This window comes from Sminthopsis crassicaudata, chromosome 4, assembly GCF_048593235.1.
Source record: "Sminthopsis crassicaudata isolate SCR6 chromosome 4, ASM4859323v1, whole genome shotgun sequence".
NCBI classification, from domain to species: domain Eukaryota; kingdom Metazoa; phylum Chordata; class Mammalia; order Dasyuromorphia; family Dasyuridae; genus Sminthopsis; species Sminthopsis crassicaudata.
Window position 1 is genome coordinate 263934900 of NC_133620.1, and position 23491 is coordinate 263958390.

Here is a 23491-nt window from a genome sequence, read left to right on the forward strand (position 1 = left end):
CCTAAAAACACTGATGAATGGGCTGGTCTGAACAAAGTGACAACAGTTAATCAATTTTCATAAAAGGGTAAAATTTAAACACAGCTATAGATTAACATCCTACAATTTCACTGCTGCTCCCAGTATTCATCTCCATCCCTTGTCTGTTTTAGAGGCAAGATCTAAGAGTTGTAGTGGATAGCACTGATAATTTTTTTCTACCCACTGCTGATGTTACATTATCTAAAAATAAATGCCAAGTTTGTTTGTGTTTTTTTTTTTTCCTGAACTCTGTAACTGAAAAGGACCTTTGGGAAACTTAATACTTCCTTCCCAGTTAGCACTGCATTTTGTAATGCTTTCTGTACAAGTTAAATTGCATTCTTAATATCCCTTCCACATTGAGGGAGTTAGAGGTGCAGCTCTCTCACAAATCTGGAAAATCTATGTAAAATTTTTTTAGCTTTCCCTTCCCAGAGGAGAAGAAACTGTATGTTTATGATATTAAAAGATAAAATGTTGATATTATACATATATTTTATGCATTTATGAGTTTCTAATTTTTTCTGTGTCATCTGCTGGCCTTTGCATGTTGTCTACAGCTTCTGAAAAACTCTAAAATTCCCATTTTATTTTTTTATGCAGACTTATATCAAAACTATGATGGGGAAAGTTGTGATGTGGAAAGGATAAATAACTAATAAAGTTAGTTCTTAATATCTAGGACCTTCCAAAATAGAAGCAGATTGACATTCAAAACTTAATAAAAAAGAAATCTTTCTCTTTTTAAAGTACAATATGGAAAGTCCAAAATTTTATTTGCTTGGTTCTTCTCTCATCTGAGTTGAGAGTTGGATGGGATAACTCATTCAATAGAAGAAGAAAATGAGATACACAGAGCTTCATCAACTTATCTAAGGTTACATAGCTATGGAATAGCAAGGCTGAGAATAAAGCCCAAGTATTGTGATTCGGTTGAGTCTTATTTATTACATCCTGATGGCCTTTTCTCATAAAGCCATTTTTCTAATGGATAATTTCTGGTTTTACTCTTGCATATAGCAGTGAATCTGTCAGCAAGCATTTATTAAGTGCCTACCATATACCAGGCATACATTGAGCACTTGAGGATACAAAGCACCCTTAAGGCCTATGGCTGCAATTCTGTTTTCTCTTTTTCCCTTATCCTCCTATGATGTCCCCTTTCACACTTCTTTATCTTTCCCCAGATTTTCCCTTCTTCCCAACATAAATGTAAAACAAGAAAGGCTTAATTAGTTATTTGTTCAAATGTTCTCCACACGTGTTTGATTATTTTTCCTATTACATGCTTTTTGCACTGGCTTTGCTACCTTGGGCCTAATGAACTGTTACTCACTAAAGTACCAGAGTGATATCGGGCCTTACAAGAACCCATCAGGTAAATAAAACAAATATCCTCCTTTTACTGGTTCAAAGAAGGTAAGTCTCTTGTCCAAGATAAGGGAAGAAGCAGAACTTGGAAGTCAGGCTCCACAGCTTGCTTGGAATCCATTACCTTTTCCACTATGATTTAAGGAAATATTCACCTGTGCAAGCCTATTTTTCATTTGTTTCAACATACAGTTATATATAAAATCCCTACCCCTTTATGAATGCAGCAGCATGGAGCAGGAGGCAAGAAAGAGCATTTGGAGGCAGAAGACTTGGGTTCAAATCCCAGATCTGTCACTTGCTCCCTATGTAATCCTGAGACAGTCATTTAAGTCCTCATGTATAAAATGAGGTGGTTGAATGTGGGTGACCTTTAAGGTCCCTTCAATGTTAGGGAAATAATTCTCAGCAGGCAAAATATAAAGGAAGAAGGGAGTAGGAATCAGTTTTTCTAGAGTAACTACTTTGTGCCAGGTGCTGACTGTGCTAAATTCTTTAGACATATTATCTCATTGAATCCTCACAATAATCCTGAGAAGTAGGTACTATTATTTTCCCTATTATACATTTGAGGAAACTGAGGCAAATAGATGAAGTGACTTGTCTCGGGTCTACAGCTAGAAAGTATCTAGGGATAATTTGAACTCTGATATTTTTTTAAGCTTTTTATTTTCAAACTATATGCATATAGTTTTCAACATTCACTCTTGCAAAATCTTGTATTCCAATTTTTTTTCTCCCTTCTCCCCACTCTCTCCCTTAGATGGCAATAATCCACTATATGTTAAACTTGTGCAATTCTTCTATACATATTTACACATTTATCATGTTGCCCAATAAAAATCAGATCAAAAAGGAAAAAAAAAATTAAAGGGAAAAAAAAAAACAAGCAACAACAAAAAAGTGAGAATACTATGCTGTCATTCACACTCAGTTTCCATGGTCCTCTCTCTGGGTGCAGATGGCTCTCTCCATCACATGACCATTGGAACTGGCCTGAATCATTTTGCTGTTGAAGGGAACCACGTCCATCAAAATTGATCATCATATAGTCTTGTTGTTGCCATGTACAATGATCTCCTTGTTTTGCTCATTTCATTCAGCATCAGTTCATGTAAGTCTCTCCAGGCCTTTCTGAAATCATCCTGTTGGTCATTTCTTACAGAACAATAATATTCCATAACATTCATACACCATAATTTATTCAGCCATTCTCCAACTGATGGGCATCCACTCAGTTTCCAATTTCTAGCCACTACAAAGAGGGCTGCCACAAACATTTTTGCACATACAGGCCCCTTTACCTCCTTTAAGATCTCTTTGGGATATAAGCCCAGTAGTAGCACTGCTGGACCAAAGGGAATGCACAGTTTGATAACTTTTGGGACATAGTTCCAAATTGCTCTCCAGAATAGTTGGATTAGTTCACAACTCTACCAACACAGTATCAGTGTCCTAGTTTTCCCACATCCCCTCTAACGTTCATTATCTTTTCCTATCATCTTAGCCAATTTGAGAAGTGTGTAGTGGTACCTTAGGATAAGGTACCTCTTAATTTGCATTTCTCTAATAGTAATTTAGAGCATTTTTTCATATGGCTCAAAACGATTTAAACTTTTTATCTGAAAATTGTTTGCTCATATCCTTTGGAACTCTGGTCTTTCTAACTCCAGATTCAGTGCTCTATCCAATGAACCATCAGCTTCTACAAAAACAAAAACAAACAGCTTCAAGGAGAGCATTTTTTTTTTCAATTCAACAAATGTGTATTATGTATATATGGAATACTATCCTATACTGAGGGAAAATAAAAAAGTTTTTTTTTAAAAATTGATACAATTACCATATACCAAGATAAGATCAAAATGGATCCATGATTTAGGCATAAAGAGGGAGATAATAAATAGATTAGAGGAACAGAGGATAATCTACCTCTCAGACCTGTGGAGGAGGAAGGAATTTATGACCAGAGGAGAACTAGAGATCATTATTGATCACAAAATAGAAGATTTTGATTACATCCAACTAAAAAGTTTCTGTACAAATAATACTAATGCAAACAAGATTAGAAGGGAAGTAACAAATTGGGAAAATATTTTTAAAAACAAAGGTTCTGACAAAGGTCTCATTTCCAAAATATATAGAGAACTGACCATAATTTATAAGAAACCGAACCATTCTCCAATTGATAAATGGTCAAAGGATATGAACAGACAATTCTCAGAGGGAGAAATTGAAACTATATCCACTCACATGAAAGAGTGTTCCAAATCACTACTGATCAGAGAAATGCAAATTAAGACCACTCTGAGATACCACTACACACCTGTCAGATTGGCTAAGATGACAGGAACAAATAATGATGAATGTTGGAGGGGATGTGGGGAAATTGGGACACTAATACATTGCTGGTGGAGTTGCGAAAGAATCCAGCCATTCTGGAGAGCAATCTGGAATTATGCCCAAAAAGTTATCAAACTGTGCATACCCTTTGACCCAGCAGCGCTACTACTGGGATTATATCCCAAAGAAATACTAAAGAGCGGAAAGAGTCATATATGTGCCAAAATGTTTGTGGCAGCTCTTTTTGTTGTAGCTAGAAACTGGAAGATGAATGGATGTCCATCAGTTGGAGAATGGTTGGGTAAATTGTGGTATATGAAGGTTATGGAATATTATTGCTCTGTAAGAAATGACCAGCAGGAGGAATACAGAGAGGCTTGGAGAGACTTAAATCAACTGATGCTGAGTGAAATGAGCAGAACCAGAAGATCACTGTACACTTCAACAACAATGCTGTATGAGGATGTATTCTGATGGAAGTGGATATCTTCAACATAAAGAAGATCCAACTCACTTCCAGTTGATCAATGATGGCCAGAGGTAGCTACACCCAGAGAAGGAACACTGGGAAGTGAATGTAAATTGTTAGCACTAATATCTGTCTGCCCAGGTTGCATGTACCTTCGGATTCTAATGTTTATTGTGCAACAAGAAAATGATATTCACACACATGTATTGTACCTAGACTATATTGTAACACATGTAAAATGTATGGGATTGCCTGTCATCGGGGGGAGGGAATAGAGGGAGGGGGGGATAATTTGGAAAAATGAATACAAAAATTAAAAAAATAAAAAAATAAAAAAAAATAAATTGATACAATTAATTTTAACACAGGAGACATATCCTAAGAAACATACAAAAAACATATCCTAAAGACATATAAAAAGACATATCCTAAGAAACATACAAACACAAAGTTGATCACTTCCATTTGAATTGTCTTAGGAAGATTCTGAAGATGATACGGCAAGATAAGATACCAGAGAGGTTCTTTCTTGAACTAAACTGTCAAGCGTTCCAACTCTACTGCAGAAAGCACAACTCCACTGGGCTGGCCATATTGTTTGAATGCCAAATATATGCTTTGCTTCCCAAAAAAATTATTTTATGGAGAATTCATACAGAGCTAGCACTCAAATGATGGTCAGAAAAAGTGAAATAAGGACACTATCAAGGTATCTTCTAAGAACTTTAAAATTGATAGTATGATGTGGGAGACACTGACACAGGACCACCCAGCATGGTGTGTCCTTATTAGAGAAGGGGCTGTGCTCTATGAGCAAAGCAGAATTGAATTAGTCCAAAGGAAATGCTAGATGTGCCAAGTTAGAGAAGCCTCTCTGTTCATAGTGTCCGACTAGGCCAGAGCATTCTGAGCTCATAGTGGTCTGATCAGCCACAGTTGGACACGTAACTCGACTCTAACACAGTGATGTCATTTTGGTCCCCTTCAAGAATGAAGGAACATGCATTTAATCTTGGAGAGAATTATTATTTTTAATTTGGAAAATAAAATGTTTCCCTGTTCAGTGTAGTTCCTAATGCTATTTATTATGTTATAAATGATTGTTATAAACTCTGGCTTAGTTAAAGTCCTCATTAGTACTGTCCCAGTTCATTGTCTTCACGTAGGTCCCTATTAATACTGAAAAAGTATAATTAAAATGATTTTCACATCCCTTTGAATGAAGAACTGGAACATAACTCTTTTGCTCCCTGAAAAAGTCAGGTATCTCTGTCTCCATTGCACAACACTACAACATTTGATGCTACAGAACTCGTATTCAAGTCAATTTGCCCATGAATTACAGCAAGGGCTCAGGTTTTTGCCTGAGGCTGGGGAGACCTTGCTAAGAGGGAATTCTAAATCCCAGGTCAGGGTTTTGTTCTCCAAGACTTAGCAAGAGAAGGGGAAAGGACTGCCAGCCCCTGGAACTCTTGTTTAATGCTGCTCAGAGATCCCACTGAAGCCTGGTATTCCAAGAACCCCAGGTGAGAGTCCTCCCTGCCAAACCTGCCCCCTCTGCCTTTATTTTCCATAAAAGTAAATGTAGCTTTCCTAGGGTGACTAATTCCCCCCTGGGAAAAAATCTGTTCTTTTAGCATTCAGCCTGCTCCTAGAATCCTTTGCCAAGAGCACCCTAGCAAAGACCTTCTCCTGGCCAGAGGAGTGGGGAATTCATTTATGTTGTTACAAAGCCAATAGCCGACCCCCCCTGCCTCTGCTCTCCCACTCCAATCCCTTTCAGTGCTAAGTTACTCACTGTCTGGTCCCTCAGAGCCACTCTGTTGTCATTCCAATAGCAAAGTCTCTGCTTGACTCTTCCCTAGATCAATGATCCAAGACCTTTCTGACCTAAGCAAGAAAAATCCACCAAGCAAGCAGTCATTTGGTTAATAGCCCACTCAGGGGCTGTGAAAAAGGGGAGTGCTCTGTACAGTCTGCAACCATGTCCACAGAAAAGCCTCCGGCTATTTTCCTCCAATGTTGCTCCTCAAGCCAATCCCCTGCTTCTGACATGCCTGAAGAAGTATGTGAAGGGAATCAAAGGAGGCTGAGAAATCTTATTTTCATCTGTGTACATATGTTATTTGCATCCTCAACTCCTGATTGTCTGTCACAAGAACCAAGAAGAATTTCTGGGGAAGTTTTATATTCAACAAACCCCAAGTTATTTGGTTCTCTAGTTAAGTAATAATGAAGGGCTAACTCTATCTTGATTGCTTAGATTCTGCAGTAGCAAAAAAGTGACACATGCTGTTTAAATAAACACAAGTGGCCAAAAAAGATGTTTGTCTCTCTTAGAAAGGGCAAACCAGACCTATAGTCAGTCATTGCATAATTATAATTACTTAGGTGGAACTCTTTACCTGTTGGAGGAGAAGGTAAATCTACTAGGAAGAATATCATTAACACTTGTGATGGACACCTGCACCCATGCTAGACCACAGAGAAAGAACAGAAAGTAGAGGTCAAATCCAGAGACCTGAGATTCTGATGAAGGCTTAAAGCCCCTACTTAATACCTGAATTTCTCTTTCTGCCCACACTCTTAGAAATACTGTACAAAACCATAGCAATAGCTCAATTCCAAATGACGTGACATTCTGAATATGACATTTTTTTCTCCTCAAAAGACATAACCTTAAGACAATAATAATAATCTGCAATCAGTTTTCCTCAAAACAACTGTAGAAGCTAAATTGTGCTTATTATCTTCCCCATTTAATGAAGACACTGTTGAAGTGGAATATCTAGCTTATGTATGAAAGGACCATTGTAAAATTTTATGCCAAATGCTTCAGTGAAGAATAACAAAATAAAATAAAAAATCATCTTCAGGTCTTAGGGTCTTATCTTGGATCTGTGTTCTTATCGGTAATGAGAGGAACACAATTTAAAAATCTACTTATATTAAACTGAGACTAACACAATGGGATGGTACACATACCTGTCAGATTTCTCTGTCTTAGATTTCTGTTTTAAGAAATGGTCTTTGAGTGACAAGATTGTTGACTGAGGATATTTGTCTCCTTGGCTTTCCAAATATTTCAAAACATATTCATCTGCATCTTGGATGATGAACCTGTGGCCAAAAACTGGGAAAGAGTAATATACCACTGATTTAGTTATAGGAATATAACTGACATGTATTTTATATAGTGCTTTGAAGTTAGTCCAAAGAATATAAATATTTCACTGCTTTATTAAATCTTAATTATGAGGTTTATTGACAATATGTAATCCAACAACACACAGGAAAGATAGAAAGATACAATATGCCCATCATCTCTGCTGGCCATCTAATTTCTTAGCCGATTTGGTTTCAAAGAAACAACCAAAAAAAAAACACATATGGTGGTTCCAGGAAAACCAGTTATAACCAGAAGAACAAGCTGAATCTCAGTTGCAATAGTAGTTAAAAATAGCACTATTTAATAGTCAGGAGGGTGGAGATGGTTGGAACTTCTCTGAAATACATCAGCCTGGGATAAGCAGACCACATAAACAGGTCAGATAGAGATGCACGTGAGGTTTAGTTAAATGACTCTGGTACCTGAGACTGCCCTTATAGACTCATCAATTATTCTCCTCATTTGCATCCCATTCTGGGGAATGAGATTCAGTTTGCCAAATGGCACCAGATTCATAGCTTATCAAGTTACTTTTGTTTACAACAATCCTGTGAAGTAGACATGTTTTCATGAGTGAAATAATAACTTTAGCACTGTCAAGTTCACAAGACCCAAATTTATGAAATTTAACTTGTTCAGCAGAAGTGCTGCTAACTAAAACATGTCAGGCTCCTCAGGGAAAGTTTAGAAGGTTTTACAAGTAATATTCACAAAAGATAAATACAGTTGATTTGGTGCTAGAAACTAAGTAAAAGGCAAGACACCATGTCATGGCAGCATAGTGAGGAGTTGTTAAGTGAGACAGGGGTTAGCATAGTTCCCTTCAGGATTAGTGATTGAAATGCCAAACAACAATAAAACTTTCCAGAAAGATGCTGGAAAAAATAAAACTATGATTTAAAAAAAAATTATGGTAAGCAGAAAAAGACACAATGAGACAATAACACTGAAGCAACCCTAGAATTAAGACAATAAATTTTTTTAAATGACTGAATAAATAGATGAAGGAATGAATGAATAAGCTCAACTATATATCAGAGAGCAAAGATTGATTCATGATGGAAGAAAGAAAAAGATGGGGGAACACTTCCCTCTTCCTTAACTTTAAAAAAAAAAAAGCTCAGCTTAACAATTCTCATGGAAAAAACAAAGTGGATCAAGATTGCATACAGTCCTGATTATCACAGGATAATGGATGGTCTGTTGAGTTAGCTGCATCAGGTGGTGTGGAAGGATTGTCAGCTCATAATTGAAGTAGATGAGGTCACATTTGGAAAACTACCTAGTCACAGTCAGGAAGACTCATCTCTATTAACATGAGAACCTTGACCCTTGTTTTCTATAATTATTACAAGTTAAAGGGATTTAAAAAAAACAAAATGTAGGGATTAAGTTACCTTATTTCTTATTTGTGGAGATAAGGATTTTCTTTAAAATCAATCGATAGTTTAAAAGTTTCCCTGAAATCAGTTGATTCACAAGAAGTTAAAACTTAATTTCACAAAATGGTGGATAAAGGGAAAAATGGGATAATTAGTGCTTTTTTTTAATGCCAGAAGAAATAAAAGTTCCTTCTGTGTTTAACTTAAATAATGCTAGACCAAGGTACCACTCCTTTAAAGCCTCTTATTATATTAGGACTTCTGACAAATTCTGGTCCCACATACAAGTTTTTCTCCAGACATTAGGAACACAAAATCTATTCTTTCATTTTTGAAGAAAGCTAGGTTATCACAATGGGTTTGGTCAGAATGAATTTACAGTATGATGTCATCATTCCTACAGGTGTTGCTTCCCATCTGTGTCAACACTTCCCACTACTTTAGGACAAACACTCCAATTTTATCTCAGTGGTCCCCCTGGGCCTTCTGAATCTCTCTGGATCCAACTGGATGAAATAATTCAAATAATTCTGGGTTTCTTCTTCCAATATTAAGAGTAAGTAGATGTACAAGGAAAGACAAGTACTCTCTCAAACTTCATGGCAAGCCAGAGAGAGAAAAAAAAAAAACCAAAAACCCACAATTCTAACTACATTCAACACTGATAATCAGAAGATAATTGAAAAAAATTATATCAGGTTACATCTCTTAAGAAATCTTGCATCATCCTAACACATGCATGGAAGATTCCATCTTAAAGGATAATCAATAAGGCTGCCATTTGCTCTATAAAATAAAAAGTATTTTTTGTAACCAGCAAACAATAAACACAGTAGAATTTCATATCTTTCACTCAATTGTGTGACTGGTAAAAATGATTTCCTTGAGTTCCAATTCTTGCTGCAATCTAATCTAATTTGCTGCAATCAGCTGTGAAAGCCTATTTATTTTCAATGATATCTTTAACATATGCATGCATAATCCCCATATATATATATATATATATATATATATATATATATATATATATATATATATATATATATATATATATATATATATATATATATATATGTTAGTACTTGTTTCCTCATGCTTTTTTGGGCATCTATATTTATTTTTTGCTTTCTTTCTGCAATTCTTCCTTCTTAAAAGATCTTATAAAATGATCTCTCAATACTTTCAAGCACAGATTTTTTCAGTGGTCTGTTTTTATCTTGCTTTATCATGTCCCTGAACCTCTCATCTGACCTTTCAAAATTCACAAAGCTGCAGCTTAGTCCATTCCAAATCCAATATTCCTTCATGTGGATGTCATCTCCAGTTGTCCTGATCTATATCTACCAGATGGCTTCAGAGGAGAAAGTGAGGCTGGTGACTGTGCATTTCTCCCTCACTTAAAACCAATTCACTTGCAAATGAGAGCAAAAATACAAAATAAAGGATGGACAAACAACATCATCTTTTAAAGTGACACTTCAATTTCCTTGATAGCACAATAAAGAATACACAGAGATGACTATTGAACCCATGAGCAATCCAGGCTGAAAAATGGGAAATAGGAAAATGCAAAGATACTGACCTTATTTGCATTTCCTGAAAAGTTTAACTAATATAAAGGGGTCACTACAACCTGGAGGCCAAAGCAGCCTAGAAATTGCTTTCGCTAGCAAATACTTCATTATCTTGTCAAGAAGATAGGGCAGCAAAGGGCAACACTTAAATTACAAATTAGTTTGTAAACACCGGGATAGAGAGAGAAAATAAATGGTCCTGCCAACAAAGCCATTGAAAATTAGTTTAAAGGGGGAAAAGTGCACAAAGCTTTGGCAATGAGACCCCAATTGAGCAACATCATCCCCAAAATGAGTGCCAGTGGAGCCACATCATTCCAATAGTATTCAAAGACAAAACTAGGCAGTGGAACAACAAATGCTTGGCATTTTTATAACAATCTCTTAATCATCAGTGACTAAGGGCCTACCACATTTATATCTAGGTTGAATCATTTGATGATCTGAATGCACTAAAACAGTTGATTCTGACATGATCCTCCCTTTTGTTGTTTTTCAGTTATTTTTTCAGTTGTGTCTGTGACCTTATTTTGGGGGTTTTCTTGGCAAAGAGACTAGAGTGTTTTGCCATTTCTTCTTCAGTTCATTTTACAGATGAGGAAATTGAGACAAATAGAGTTAAGGGAGTATCTGAGACCACATTTGAATTCAAGCAGACAGGTCTACCTGGCACACTAACTACCACACCACTTAGCTGCTCACGATTCTCACATCAGTAACCAATTCTTTCTAGTTTGTTAAGAATAGCCAAGTTCCAGAGCACCAGTCCTGAAATCAGGAGGACTTGAGTTAAAATGTGGTCTCAGACACTAAACACTTCCTAGATGTTGACTCTGGGCAAGTCATGTAACCCCAGTTGCCTCAGAGGAAAAAAAAATAGCCAAATTCACTTTCTATGATATTATTCTGGGCACACAATTTCTAGTGCTTTTTAAATTCTCCTCCCAAAGGCAGTCTTCATGCTGCAAAAGTACCAATCTTCCAAGTTGCTTCTAAGCTTTTAGGCTCTTTTATTTCTCAATTCTGATCATATTTTCCAATACAGTTTTCATTTTTTTTTTTTTTTTTTTGCTATGCCCACTTTCCCATTTAAATTTCCCATTCTCTTCATTTCAAAACCCCTTGAGATCATATTCAACTCTCTTCTCCTTTTCTTCTGATAAAGCCCTTCTCCTTATCAAGGTCAACCTCCCTTAAATGAAAGTGTGTGTGTGTGTGTGTGTGTGTGTGTGTGTGTGTTGTGAGTTTTGAATTTTGAATTCAGTTGCAATTATTTGATAGATCAGTAAGTCAGCAATCCACCATTCAAGAAATATACAAGTTATTCAAGAAGAGTGTGTTCCTGAGCTGTTACAGTTGGAGGTGTGTTTGTGGAAAAACGTGTACTTTGGGCTCAGTTACTTCCTTTTGAACAAGAATGTTTCCCACCTGGTTATTCCGAAATCTGGCTCTGAGGTAGAATCCTTACTGCCTGATGGTTGCCAATTGTGCCTCTTACCTGAAGTCAAACACCTAAGGATGCCTTAACCTGATATACATGTTAGTCACTCTGTGTCCTTAAGCTGGAGTTTGAAGGACCACTTTGTATGCTGTTGAAATAATCATATCCTTCATTTTTTATTTATACCAAATTTCTGTAATCACAACAAATGGTCAGTAGAAGATATGAACTTGATATAATTCTATACTGTTTTCAATCTGAATGTGGTCATTCCATAGCCCACACAACTTAATAAGTTAGTACTTGGGCTTGTCTACTGCTAATACATAATTATATATGAGATGAAGTCCCTGAAAGAACTCATTCTTTCAGAATGTTGTAGGAATGTTTTGCACAAAGGTGCAAAAAACAATCAAACAAACAAACAAAAAAATCCAAACCAAACAAAACTCTTAAGAAATAAAGATTTTAATCTATTTATTTGTGGGGTTCAAGTCAGAAACGTTTTATTTTAAGGAATAGAATCTTGAGTTAGAAATGTTTGTAATATCTAATCCATTCTAATACAAGCAATTTAATTTGATATATACACTGTTATCTGTACACAGTTAGGAATTCACAGTGTAAGTGTATCTATACAACTCATGCCAAATCTTTTGCTACAAGTGAAATTAACTTAGTGACTTTTATGTCAATTTATTTGTTTATCATAGATCATCTTTTTTTCAAAAGTGTTAATGTTACATATTTTTGTGAGAATTAGATTTTAACCTGTCTTTGTCTCTCCTAAAAGAAAGTTGAATTCAATTGAATTGGAATTAAATGAAATGATTCTTAAATTCAAAGTTTTAAAATAATAAAGTAAAAAAATTGAGTTAAAATCTTTGAGAAAACAAGATCAAATGAAGATTTTAAGAGTTCTGTTTTCTATGGTATTTTAAAATATTTAGCTTTTGATTTTCCAGTTTGCTAATTTAAATCATAGAAAGTTACATGAAAATGGAATCAATGGTAATTTATAAAAGCACTCAGCCCTAGTTTATATGTCTACTTTGGTAAATATTAAATCTTTAACTAGAAAGACTCATTTACAAGTCAAAAGCTCATAGATTAAAAAAAAATCTTCTATCCAACTCACTTCCAGTTGATCAATGATGGACAGATACAACTACACCCAGAGAAGGAACACTGGGAAGTGAATGTAAATTGTTAGCACTACTGTCTATCTACCCAGGTTACTTATACCTTCGGAAGCTAATAATTAATGTGCAACAAGAAAATGGTACTTACACACATATATTGTATCTAGGTTATACTGTAACACATGTAAAATGTATGGGATTGCCTGTCATCAGGGGGAGGGAGCAAAGCGAGGGAGGGGAAAATTTGGGAAAATGAATACAAGGGATAATGTTATTTAAAAAATTACACATGCATATATTCTGTCAAAAAATTTTATAATTATAAAATTAAAAAAAGAAAGAAAAAAATCTTCTCTTTAGCTTGTTAGCAGTGTTTATATCAGATACAGAATTCAGATAAAGATGGAAATAGCAAGGGGTATTTAAAACTAAATTTTCTGAAATTTCAAGTAAACTATGGGTTCCTAATTTGGTTCCCACTGCCATCCTCTACCCCCATAGTTCTGTTATTAGATTAGAACCACAAAATTCCATCTGGTTTTCATCACATGAACAAGTTGTTGGAGAAGTAAACTTTGAGATTTATATTGAAATCTTGTTTGGAGATAAGTTGGAAAAGATTTTTACCAGAAACCCCTAATTCATCTTCACAAATAACTTAGAATCATAAAGGAAATCCACTGAAGTGGTGCCCCTGAGGACACAATATTTTCCAGACTGCTCCAAGAAAAGATGAGCCAGTGACTGGATAACTACATGGGACATTCAAGATCCAAAATGAACTGTGTTGAATGGTTATTGGACATCTGTCACTAAATTGCAAAGGGTCTTAATGTTTGTCAGTGTTGATGTTCATTATTTCTGGGTTTTTGTTTCTCTGGATTTTTTTTTTTATTACCTTCTCTTGTTTATCTTAATGTTGTACGGATTTGTTCTCTGAATTAGTCCCTGATTTTGGACATTCTTAAATGGCTTATGCTGTGTCTGATCAATGATTCTAGTCCCACTTTATGGTTTATTCTATCTATTGCCTTAACCTCATTTCTATGTCTCTGACTTTTAGTTTAGAAATTCTAGGTCCCCAGAGGCCTGGGCTCATTTTTCAGGGCATCCTTTGAGGGTTAGGTCTCTTATTAATTTTTTGTCTGTTGAGCTTTATTTTTGTTAAATGTCTCTTGACCCTTGCTTCCAGATGTATTACCGGGTGACATCCATGATAACGTTTTATCCTTTGTAGTAAAACATTTTCCAAAAACACTGAACCTGGGATGTGCTCAAAGTCCTAAACAAGTCAAGGATGGGACTTCCCTCTTCCCCATCTAAGTGGTATAATTTGCTATTTGTACCTTCAAGTAGACTCTCAGTGTGTCCTTGAGAACCCAACCAGCTACAGGCAGGTGCCAGTCAGTCTGCTGACTGGTGATAAACTGCTGGTGCAGCTGGGATCCTTGTTGATAAGCATACCATCATATAGTCATAGTTTAAGTCCCCGTGGAGAAAGAATATTGCTTTTGCCAACCTGCTTAATAATGTTCCCCCTTCCTTTCTGCTCCTTTTTTTCTCCCATACCACTCCTCCTATAAGACTTCTCCCTTTTTGTAGCCCACAAATATTCATGTTTAAGTCTGGATTGAGAACTCCTTTATACTTGATACAGGAATTTCCCATGCATGTTCATTTCTCTTGTAATAAATCCAGTTGTGACATATCTCATGGACTTGTGATTTTTTTTCTGGGGGGAGGGGCTAACAACTTTTACAATCTACTTGAACCCAATTCTCCTATAAATTGTATCCTCAGGCACTACTACTACCACTTTTTCAAGCTATTATCCTATATTTCTTCTCCCTTTCTCAAACTCCTTGAAAAAGTTGCCTGTCTTTCCTTTCCTTTCCTCACTAACTTCTCAATCTCTTGCAATCTGGCTTTTGATCTCAAACTCAATTGAAACTCTTCTCTAAAGTTACCAGTGATCTCTTATGTATCATGGTCTTCTCTTAGTCCTAATCCTTGTTTGTTTGTTTTTTTTAATTAATTTTATAATTATAATTTAATCCTAATGCTTGTTAATCCATCCACTGTATTTGACACTGCTGGCCACTCTTTCCTACTGGGTTTTCAAGGTACTGTCTTGGTTCCTAGCCTGCCTTATCACTCCTCAAGTCTTCTTGGCTGGCTCATCATCCACATATGTATCAAATGCCTGTGATAAACATCTGATATCCAATATAGAGACTAGATACAATACCAAAAACCATTCATTAGATAACTGGCTACAGAATCTAATCAAAATATTTTCAAAAGAGCTGCAAATTGGAAGTTATCAAATGAAAACTTACTCTAAATCACCAACAATAGAGAAATGTAAATTAAAACCATTTTGAGGCTTCATTGAATGCTATATAAAAATGGTAAGTTTTACTTTATTTTAATGGAAACAGTTCCTATCAAAGGTCACTTGTACATATTGAGTCTGTATGTTGAAGTTATAAAATGGTCCAACCATTCTGGATTTCAATTTAGAATTATGAGAAAAAAAGTGACTGCTGCCCATATCATTTGACTCAGCAATTCCCCTGATGAACAAACACCCCCAAAGAGGTCAAAGACAAAAATAAAACTCCAATATATCTGACAAAAATATCCATAGCAGCCCTCAGAAACAGCAAAGAACTAGAATCAAAATAGGTACCCACAAATGGGAAATGATTTAAATCATCAACAAAAAAAAAAAAAAAAACAATTACAATTACTGTGCCAGGCACTACACTAAGGGCATTAAAAAATAATAAAAAGTTAGTGCTCCGAAGGAATTCACATTTTAATGAGGGAGACAATATGCTCAATCACTAGGTGCATAGAAGATATATACAGAATAAGTGGAAGGCAATTCAGAGATGGAGATTATTAGCAGCTAAGGAAAACCAGGAAAGGCCTTCAGCAGAAAATGGTGTTAGGCCTAAAGGAAATCAGGAAAATTATAAGAGGTGGCCTTAAGGAGGTATATAAGTATAATTTAATATTATTTTGCAATGAGAAATTATTAACATAAGGGATTTTAGATTTTGTATGAATGGACGCTGAGTTAAATAGAATTAAGCAACAATAAACACAATATAAATAAAAATGCATAACATAGGGGAAAGATCACTAAAAGAAAGTTGAATTCTGAGAAACAGGGAAAAAACAAAAATGAAGATCCTAGAGACATAATGATGAAATAAATCTCTCTCATAGCAGAGAGAGAGAAAACTGATAAGCCAGAATATTATTTCCACTGTCAGATATAGACTTGTTATCAGATATTTGTGATTGCTTTTCTGTGTTACAAGGAAGGATTCAATCTGTGAAATGAAGAGAAAATTATTCTGATATATAGACAAATGACATCAATAAAATGTATTTTAAAAGAACATAGAAAAGATTATGACTGCATAAAGAAAAACAATATCTCTCTCTCTCTCTCTCTCTATATATATATATGTAGAAAAGGACAGAGGCTACAAGGGAACATAAAGCAGAAGAGTTTTATTGTTATTAATATAAGGCATATTTATAGTTCTGATTATGTGGATTATATTACATGTAGGTGGGAGTACTATTTGATCATAACTTTAAAACATTTTTTTAGAAAGAAGAAAATCAACCACATTAATCTCAGTCTGTATCCTAGTTAATTACTTTGCCTACAAGTTGACAAAAATAAATCTCAACAAATGAGAAAGCACTTTCAAAGCTATTAGAAAAGGCAGGATTATTTAGAGACTTACCTTCAATGAGAGCACCAATATAAAAGTCACCAGGTCCATAGAAAGAGGGTTTATCTAAACAGGAACCTGGTTTAGCAATTTTGGTCTTTGTGAGGAATTTACCACCAAAGAAGCCAGAATTTCTGACAGGTGGCTCAAAAATACTGACCATATCTGTGGCTAAGAAATAGGAGAAGATAAAATGGCGTCCTTTATCTTCAGGAATAGGGGATTCCTATGGAAATTAAAAAATGAGAGAGATAATTATCTAATAGCTGAATAGATAACCATTTACTTGACTATTTATGATCTATAATCTTAGCAGTCACTATTTTAAAGTTAGTGAAAACGGAGGGCATAAGAGCAGCATTTGTTATATTAAGCAGCTATTATTGGATTAGAGTATACTCAGCACTCATTACTCATATTTTGCTGCTGCCCAGACTTAGAGCATTCAGATAGTCCATTTTGTCAAAGGAAATTTTTATTCAAACATTTTTTTTTCTGGATTTTTTTGCTTGATTGGCTAGGGACTACAACTGGGAACTCCCTCAGCTGACTTAACCAGTTCTAGCTTAATAAAGATATTCTGAACCAGTATGGTATAATGGAAAAGGCACTGGATTGGAGCAGAAACTTGAATTCAAATCTTACCCCCTATATTCCTTGGTTATGGCAACCTGGACAAATCACTTAAATTTCTCTTAGCCTTGGTTTTCTCGTTTTCATTTTTAAAATGAGAATACTACTACTGATCTCAAAAAGTTGTTACAAGAATTTTTTGAGAATGTCTGAATGTCTTAAAGCACTATCTAAATGTCAGTCATCATTATTATTCTGCAAATGAGGAATGAATTGCAGTCAAATGCAAAGAGGTCCAAGCACCTTGTTTAAAAAGGCCATTTGGATGTTTTTACCTTCAAAACAAAAAACAAACAAACAAACAAAAAAAAAAACAACTAGCTGCTCAGCAGGGATGATTCTCCTTGAATCCTGACAGATCCAGAGGTGACTCTATATCTCCAGAGACATTCAAACCAGCTGGACAGTTAGACAGGAATCCTTTAGCTAAGAATTATGTAAGGGATATTATTTTTTAGGACTTTTTTAGGACTAACAAGTTCTCCACAGACACATGTTGTGCAGATAAGAGAATGTTGTAGATAAAAAGATCTCTCTTAATCTATTTCTTCACTATTCAAGATGAATCTACTTACTCATCATGTTTGATTGCTATCAAGACCCTAAATAAGAGTTTACATTCTTTGAAAGGTATGCATTCTTTGAATGCTTTTCAAATTCAAATTCAAATTAAATTAAATTAATTAATCATGATTAACAAAGCTTCTCAAATTAAAAAAAACACTGTAGAATCCTTAATCTATATCATTCCCTAAACTATATCATTCAAAGATTAAACCTTCCTAAGGTAATGATGCCTGGTAAGAAGCTTTCTTTATTTAATCTGGCTAAAATCTTTCATGAAGCAGCTTAAACACACTTTTTCTCTTGATCAATCTTTGGAACCAGAGGAGAGAAGGTCCCTATCACTTATCTAGATCAGCGAATGTCACCTTCAGTTCCTCATTCTCCCTTCTGCACTCCACAAATTCAAAGGCCAAACCTTATAATTTCTTCCTTTATATCAACTCTTGCATTGTCCCCTTCTTCTATGATCTTTTGACTGAACAATTAAAATAGCAGGCTGACTGTGGTGGTCTTGTCTCAAGTCTCTCCCCTATTCAATCCATGCTTCACATAGTTGTCAAATTCTTGTTCAGTCGTTTCAGAACTGACCAACTTTTTGTGACTCCATTTGAGCTTTTCATGGCAAAGGTTTTGGAGTGGTTTGCCATTTCTTTCTCCAGCTCATTTTACAGATGAGGAAACTGAGGAAAACAGGGTTATGTGACTTGCCCAGGATCATACAGCTAGTATGTCAAAGGCCATTTTTAAATTCAGGACGATGAGTTGTCCTGACTCCAGATCTACCACTCTAACCACTGCCCTAGATCTGACTAATGTCACTCCCTTAACTCAAACTAATTTCTCTCTATTGATTATATCATTTTTTCAAAATTTCTATTTTTGTGCAATATTTTTAGTGAACATAATTATTGTAGTACAGCAATACTTTGTTAAGTAAATATGTCCATGTGGAGTGTATGTTGTTAAAAAAAATTTTCCTGATAGGGATCAAAAACATCTGAAGATAGTGATCTAGATGATAACTTTTTTTAATAGTTCATTTTTTGGTAATTTTTATTTTTATTTTTTACCTTAAAAATGTTATTCTTTTTTAAGCTTTTTATTTTTAAAACATATACATAGATATTTTTCCAACATTAACCCTTACAAAACTTTGTGTTCCAAATTTTCCCCTCCTTCCTCCCATCCCCTCCCCTAGATGGCGCATAATCCAAAACATATTAAGCCTGTTAAAATATATGTTAAATCCAATATGTGTATATAATATATTTATACCAATATACATATATAATATATTTATACAATAATCTTGCTGCACAAGAAAAATTAGAGATGATAACTTTTTTATACTTTAAGGGAGTCATGAGATTTTTGCTCACAAAAAATTTTAGTTTCTTAAACTTTTCCCCATAAATTTTTTTTTACCCTAACCTTTTAATTGCCCTCATGACTTCACTTATAGGCCTTCTTCAAGTTCTCCACATCCCATTAGTTTGGGAGCTCAGAGCAACATTTGCTGCACTATAGCAACTCTTTATGACTAATTCTCACTTTGTTATCAATCCCCTTCTAGACCTAAGACCTTTTTCTACCCTAATATTACCTAAGCAATTATTCTCATCTTGGATTCATGTTGTTTGTTTTATCGTCTTAAGAATAACTCTAGGGTATTAGGCCTTACTGAACTTCATTCTGCTTATTTCTAATCATTTTCCCATTTAACCAAGACAATTTGAACTCTAATCCTATTTTCCAACGTGCCAGCCACACACACAGCTGCCCCCTTTTCCCTGTCTGTGGGCCTCTGACTTCTTCCCCCAGCTTATTCTTCAAACTTAATAAGTATTCTCAATCTCATTATACTAGTTTCTTGGGGAAAATGTCAACAACATTGCTACTGTTATGAAATCTCCCTGTAACATCACTTTGCATGTATTGAGTTCAAATAAGACTCTGGCCTTTGGAAACAACTTTGAGCAAGATCCTTTGGCCAATTGTTCTAGATGACATTTTCTCAGTTTATTCATGAGCAAGATGATTGAGACATAAACAGAATCCGCCCCATAGTCAAGATAAATTTAATTTAACAATTCTGCCCAGTTAACCAACTCTGTCATTACTCAGCACCCTGTCCACTTTGCTAATTAATTTGGGGATGATTTTTTCCAGGCTTGTCAGGCATGGAAGCTACATTTGTAAATCTATCATTTCCAATGTCATCTTTCTTGTTTCCCCTCCTCCCACAATGTAAGCACTAATACTGATAATGATAATACTTGTGTGAAACAGAGCAAAAAAAACTGGATCTGGGAGCCAAGAGTCTAGGTCCTATATCTGTGACCTTAAGAAGGTCAATTCTCTGTTCTAAGCCTGCTTCTTCAACTGTAAAATGAAGAGAGTTAGACTTAATTATCTCTTAAAACCTTTCTGCTTCACTTTTTTAATGATTCCCTATCTCCCTTTACAGTTTACAAAGTGTCTCATTATATCCTCACAACAATCTGGGTGCCCTTCTAGGTTCCTATGTGCATACAGGGTCTCTGCCTTAATTTCTCTGGGTCATGATGTCTTCCTCTATAAAATCAATTAGATAGACTAGATGATGTCTCAAATTCCTTTAAATCCTGATATTCTAATATAGTTCTTTAAGTATTTCCTGGTGGCCCACTCAGCAAGACTTCATCTTAAATGGTTAACTGAAAAGCTGTCTGGGTGAACTCCAAAGTTCGTGTAAAACAGAGATAGTGCCAAAGCGACATCTGCTAAGAATTTGCATCAAACTCCTATGTCCCTGTGGCCAGGAGCAAGGGAAAAAGGTTGTCAAAGATGACTGGTGATTGAGTCAGGAGGCGCGGCCTACTTGGTGCGGTAGAAAAGGAGAAAGAGGTCCAGCTATTTTGCTATACTTACTGAGCTTTCTGGCTTTGGACTTCCAGCAATGGCAGATGGGGGATTTCTCTATCCTCTCTTGGACCAGTGGCAGCAGAGGCAGATATGAGCATATGACCGAGTCCAAGCCAGCCAGAAAGTATAATGTGTGCTTTATGTGTTACTGTTATATATTTCTGGGCTTATAAAGTATTTGTATTTAAGCATTTTTCAGCAGTGGAAGAAATAAATTGTTGTCCCAGACCTGATAACTACATTGTACATTGGATACTTGTTCTAGGTCTATTACCTAAGCCAAATTTCAACTTTGTTTTTAGATCTTCCAATATGTACAGTGTAAAAGAAAAAAAATTCTGGTTAAATGAGGATTTCAGTTAATCTGGGTCAGGAAGTCCATTTACAATCTCCTCAAAAGGCATTTTTATGCACCCACTTATAAATGACTTGATATCAAGTAAGTCGGAGTCCCCAATAAAATCAATATATAGAAAGCTACAGGAGAGACAAAGGAACACTTGACTAGAAAGTAGAGGATTTATGCTCTATGAACTATGAAGTTTTGGGTAATCATGTTAATAGCCCTAAATACAGCAGTTGTAAAACAGAAATAATGATAATACTTGATCCATTCAAAAGCCAGGAGCTATAAGTCTATTATACTTTGACAAGTAAATCCACTGACAATTGAATCACATACTGAACAGTCATGGTCTAAGGGATCTTTATGAAAACAGTACTCACCAGAATAGCCCTATATCTAAGCACTTTGTTATCACCCATCAACATCTTGATAATATCTTTTCGGGGAGGCTTTGGAATCAGGGCAAAGCAATTCTGAGCAGAATCTTCAATGAGTCCAAAACCATTATAGGGAGGTAATTCCTGGAGAAAAGTGGGAGGCAAGAGAGGTTAATTATGATTTAAAAAGATATTAACTTTCATTCAAATGTGAGTTCCTTACAAGGACCATGTTTTTTCCTTTCTTTATATACTCAGTACTTAGTACAGTGCCTGTTATCATCCATCAACATCTTGATATTATCTTTCCTGGGAGGTTTTGGAATCAGTGCAAAGCAATTCTGAGCAAAATCTTCAACGAGACCGTTGACTGTTGTTCAGTCGTGACTCTTTTCGGGGCTATCTTGGCAGATACTGAAGCAGTTTGCCATTTCCTTCTGCTGCTCATTTTACAGGTGAGGAAACTGAGGCAAACTGAGAAGTGACTTGGCCAGGGTCACACAGCTAGGAGGTACCTGAGGCTACATTTGAACTCAGAAAGATGAGTCTTCCTGTCTCTAGGCCCAACACTTCATCCACTGCACCATTTAGCTGCTCTGCCATGTAGTAAATATTTAATAAATGATTGTTGAGTGAATGGCTGCCTTTAAAATCCTCTTCTCACATCCCATCATGGTGTGAAGATGACTCTGTGCTCTCCAAGGTTAGGCCAGTAGCCCTCAAGGCCCAACTAAGTTAGAAGAACTCCAAGTATGGGCCCAGTGACTATGTCTGTCCTCTGAGGACCACTGGAGAGGCTCATTACTAGGTTGGCCGTCAGATCCTGAGGTATTATAAGTATTATTAATAGCATTGAAAACCTTGACTAATCAATGATTCCTTCATTTCTGTGTGTGGTCAGAGAAGGCAATACGCTTTATTAGCATTTCTACAAACCATGGAGCATCATTTACTAGAAAGGATCTGTGATTGAGATGTCAGGAGGCCTGAGTTCAAGTTCAGTCTCTACAACTTTCTGCTGTGAGCTGGGGCAAGTCACTTAGCCCTCTCTGAAGTCCCCAAAGAGAATAACATCTGCTCTAATTCCTTCAGTTAAATTGTTTTCAGTAAATTATAAATAACTAACTATATGTAACTTGGGCTTCCAAGTCTGGGGCACTTTGCATGCTGCTGTATGTACACAAGGAGGCTGTTCATGGGGCATAGAACTCAATGCGATACATTAGAATGTAAGCTTCTTGAGAACAGGGATTGTCTTTTGCTTCCTTTTGTGTTCCTAGCGCTTAGTACTGTGCCTGGCACATAGTGGGCACTTCATGTTTATTACTGATTGACTGAATGATGATGTCTACCTGTGAGAATAACAGAGTAGGTGAGAGCTCTTGGAAGGAGCTCCTGACAATATATTATCTCCAACAGTTGATAGCCTCATCACATCCACATTGGTGTAACAAAAGCTTTGAAGTACAAGTAGCACAAAAATAAATTATTATTATTATTTCTTTTTAGTTATTAATTCACTATTGTGAAGAAAGGTATGAACTGTATTTCAAGGTTTTCCAGATAAGGGATGCAATTTATATTATTCATTGTAACAAAATATTACTAAGGCAAAAATTATATGGACTTCATTATAATGAAATTTTACACATATATGTGTATGTGTGTGTGTGTGTGTGTGTGTACAGATAAATGTGCATGTATGGACAGGACAAGTTACTTTGCTATGTGACCTCATTGCTTCCTCTTTATTATTACCCATTTACTTCTCATTCTTTTACAATTTGGCTTGTGAACCCACACACTTTATTTTTTTAAAGTTAACAACACTCAAAAGCTAAATCCAATAGTCTTTCTTCATTAATAATGTTGGTAAACTTTCCTTCCTAAGGCTCCTCCCTTAGCTCTTATGACATTACTCACTCCTTGTTTTCCCAGCATACTGGTCAGAGCACTCTGCAGGTGTCTTTGGCTGAATCATCATCCATTAAGAG

The 23491-nt window shown here is 35.7% G+C and overlaps 1 protein-coding gene across 2 annotated transcripts in view; it reads right to left on the reverse strand.

Moving 5' to 3' along the window:
* EFHC1 (EF-hand domain containing 1) overlaps positions 1–23491 on the reverse strand; it is a 97346-nt gene that overhangs the window by 3682 nt on the left and 70173 nt on the right. For both annotated transcript variants that reach the window (XM_074310658.1, XM_074310659.1), the window contains exons 7-9: positions 21501–21641; positions 16683–16896; positions 7190–7337 (exon numbers count right to left, since the gene is read on the reverse strand). In XM_074310658.1, the coding sequence (XP_074166759.1) occupies positions 7190–7337; positions 16683–16896; positions 21501–21641 (503 nt within the window). The remainder of the gene's footprint in view (positions 1–7189; positions 7338–16682; positions 16897–21500; positions 21642–23491) is intronic.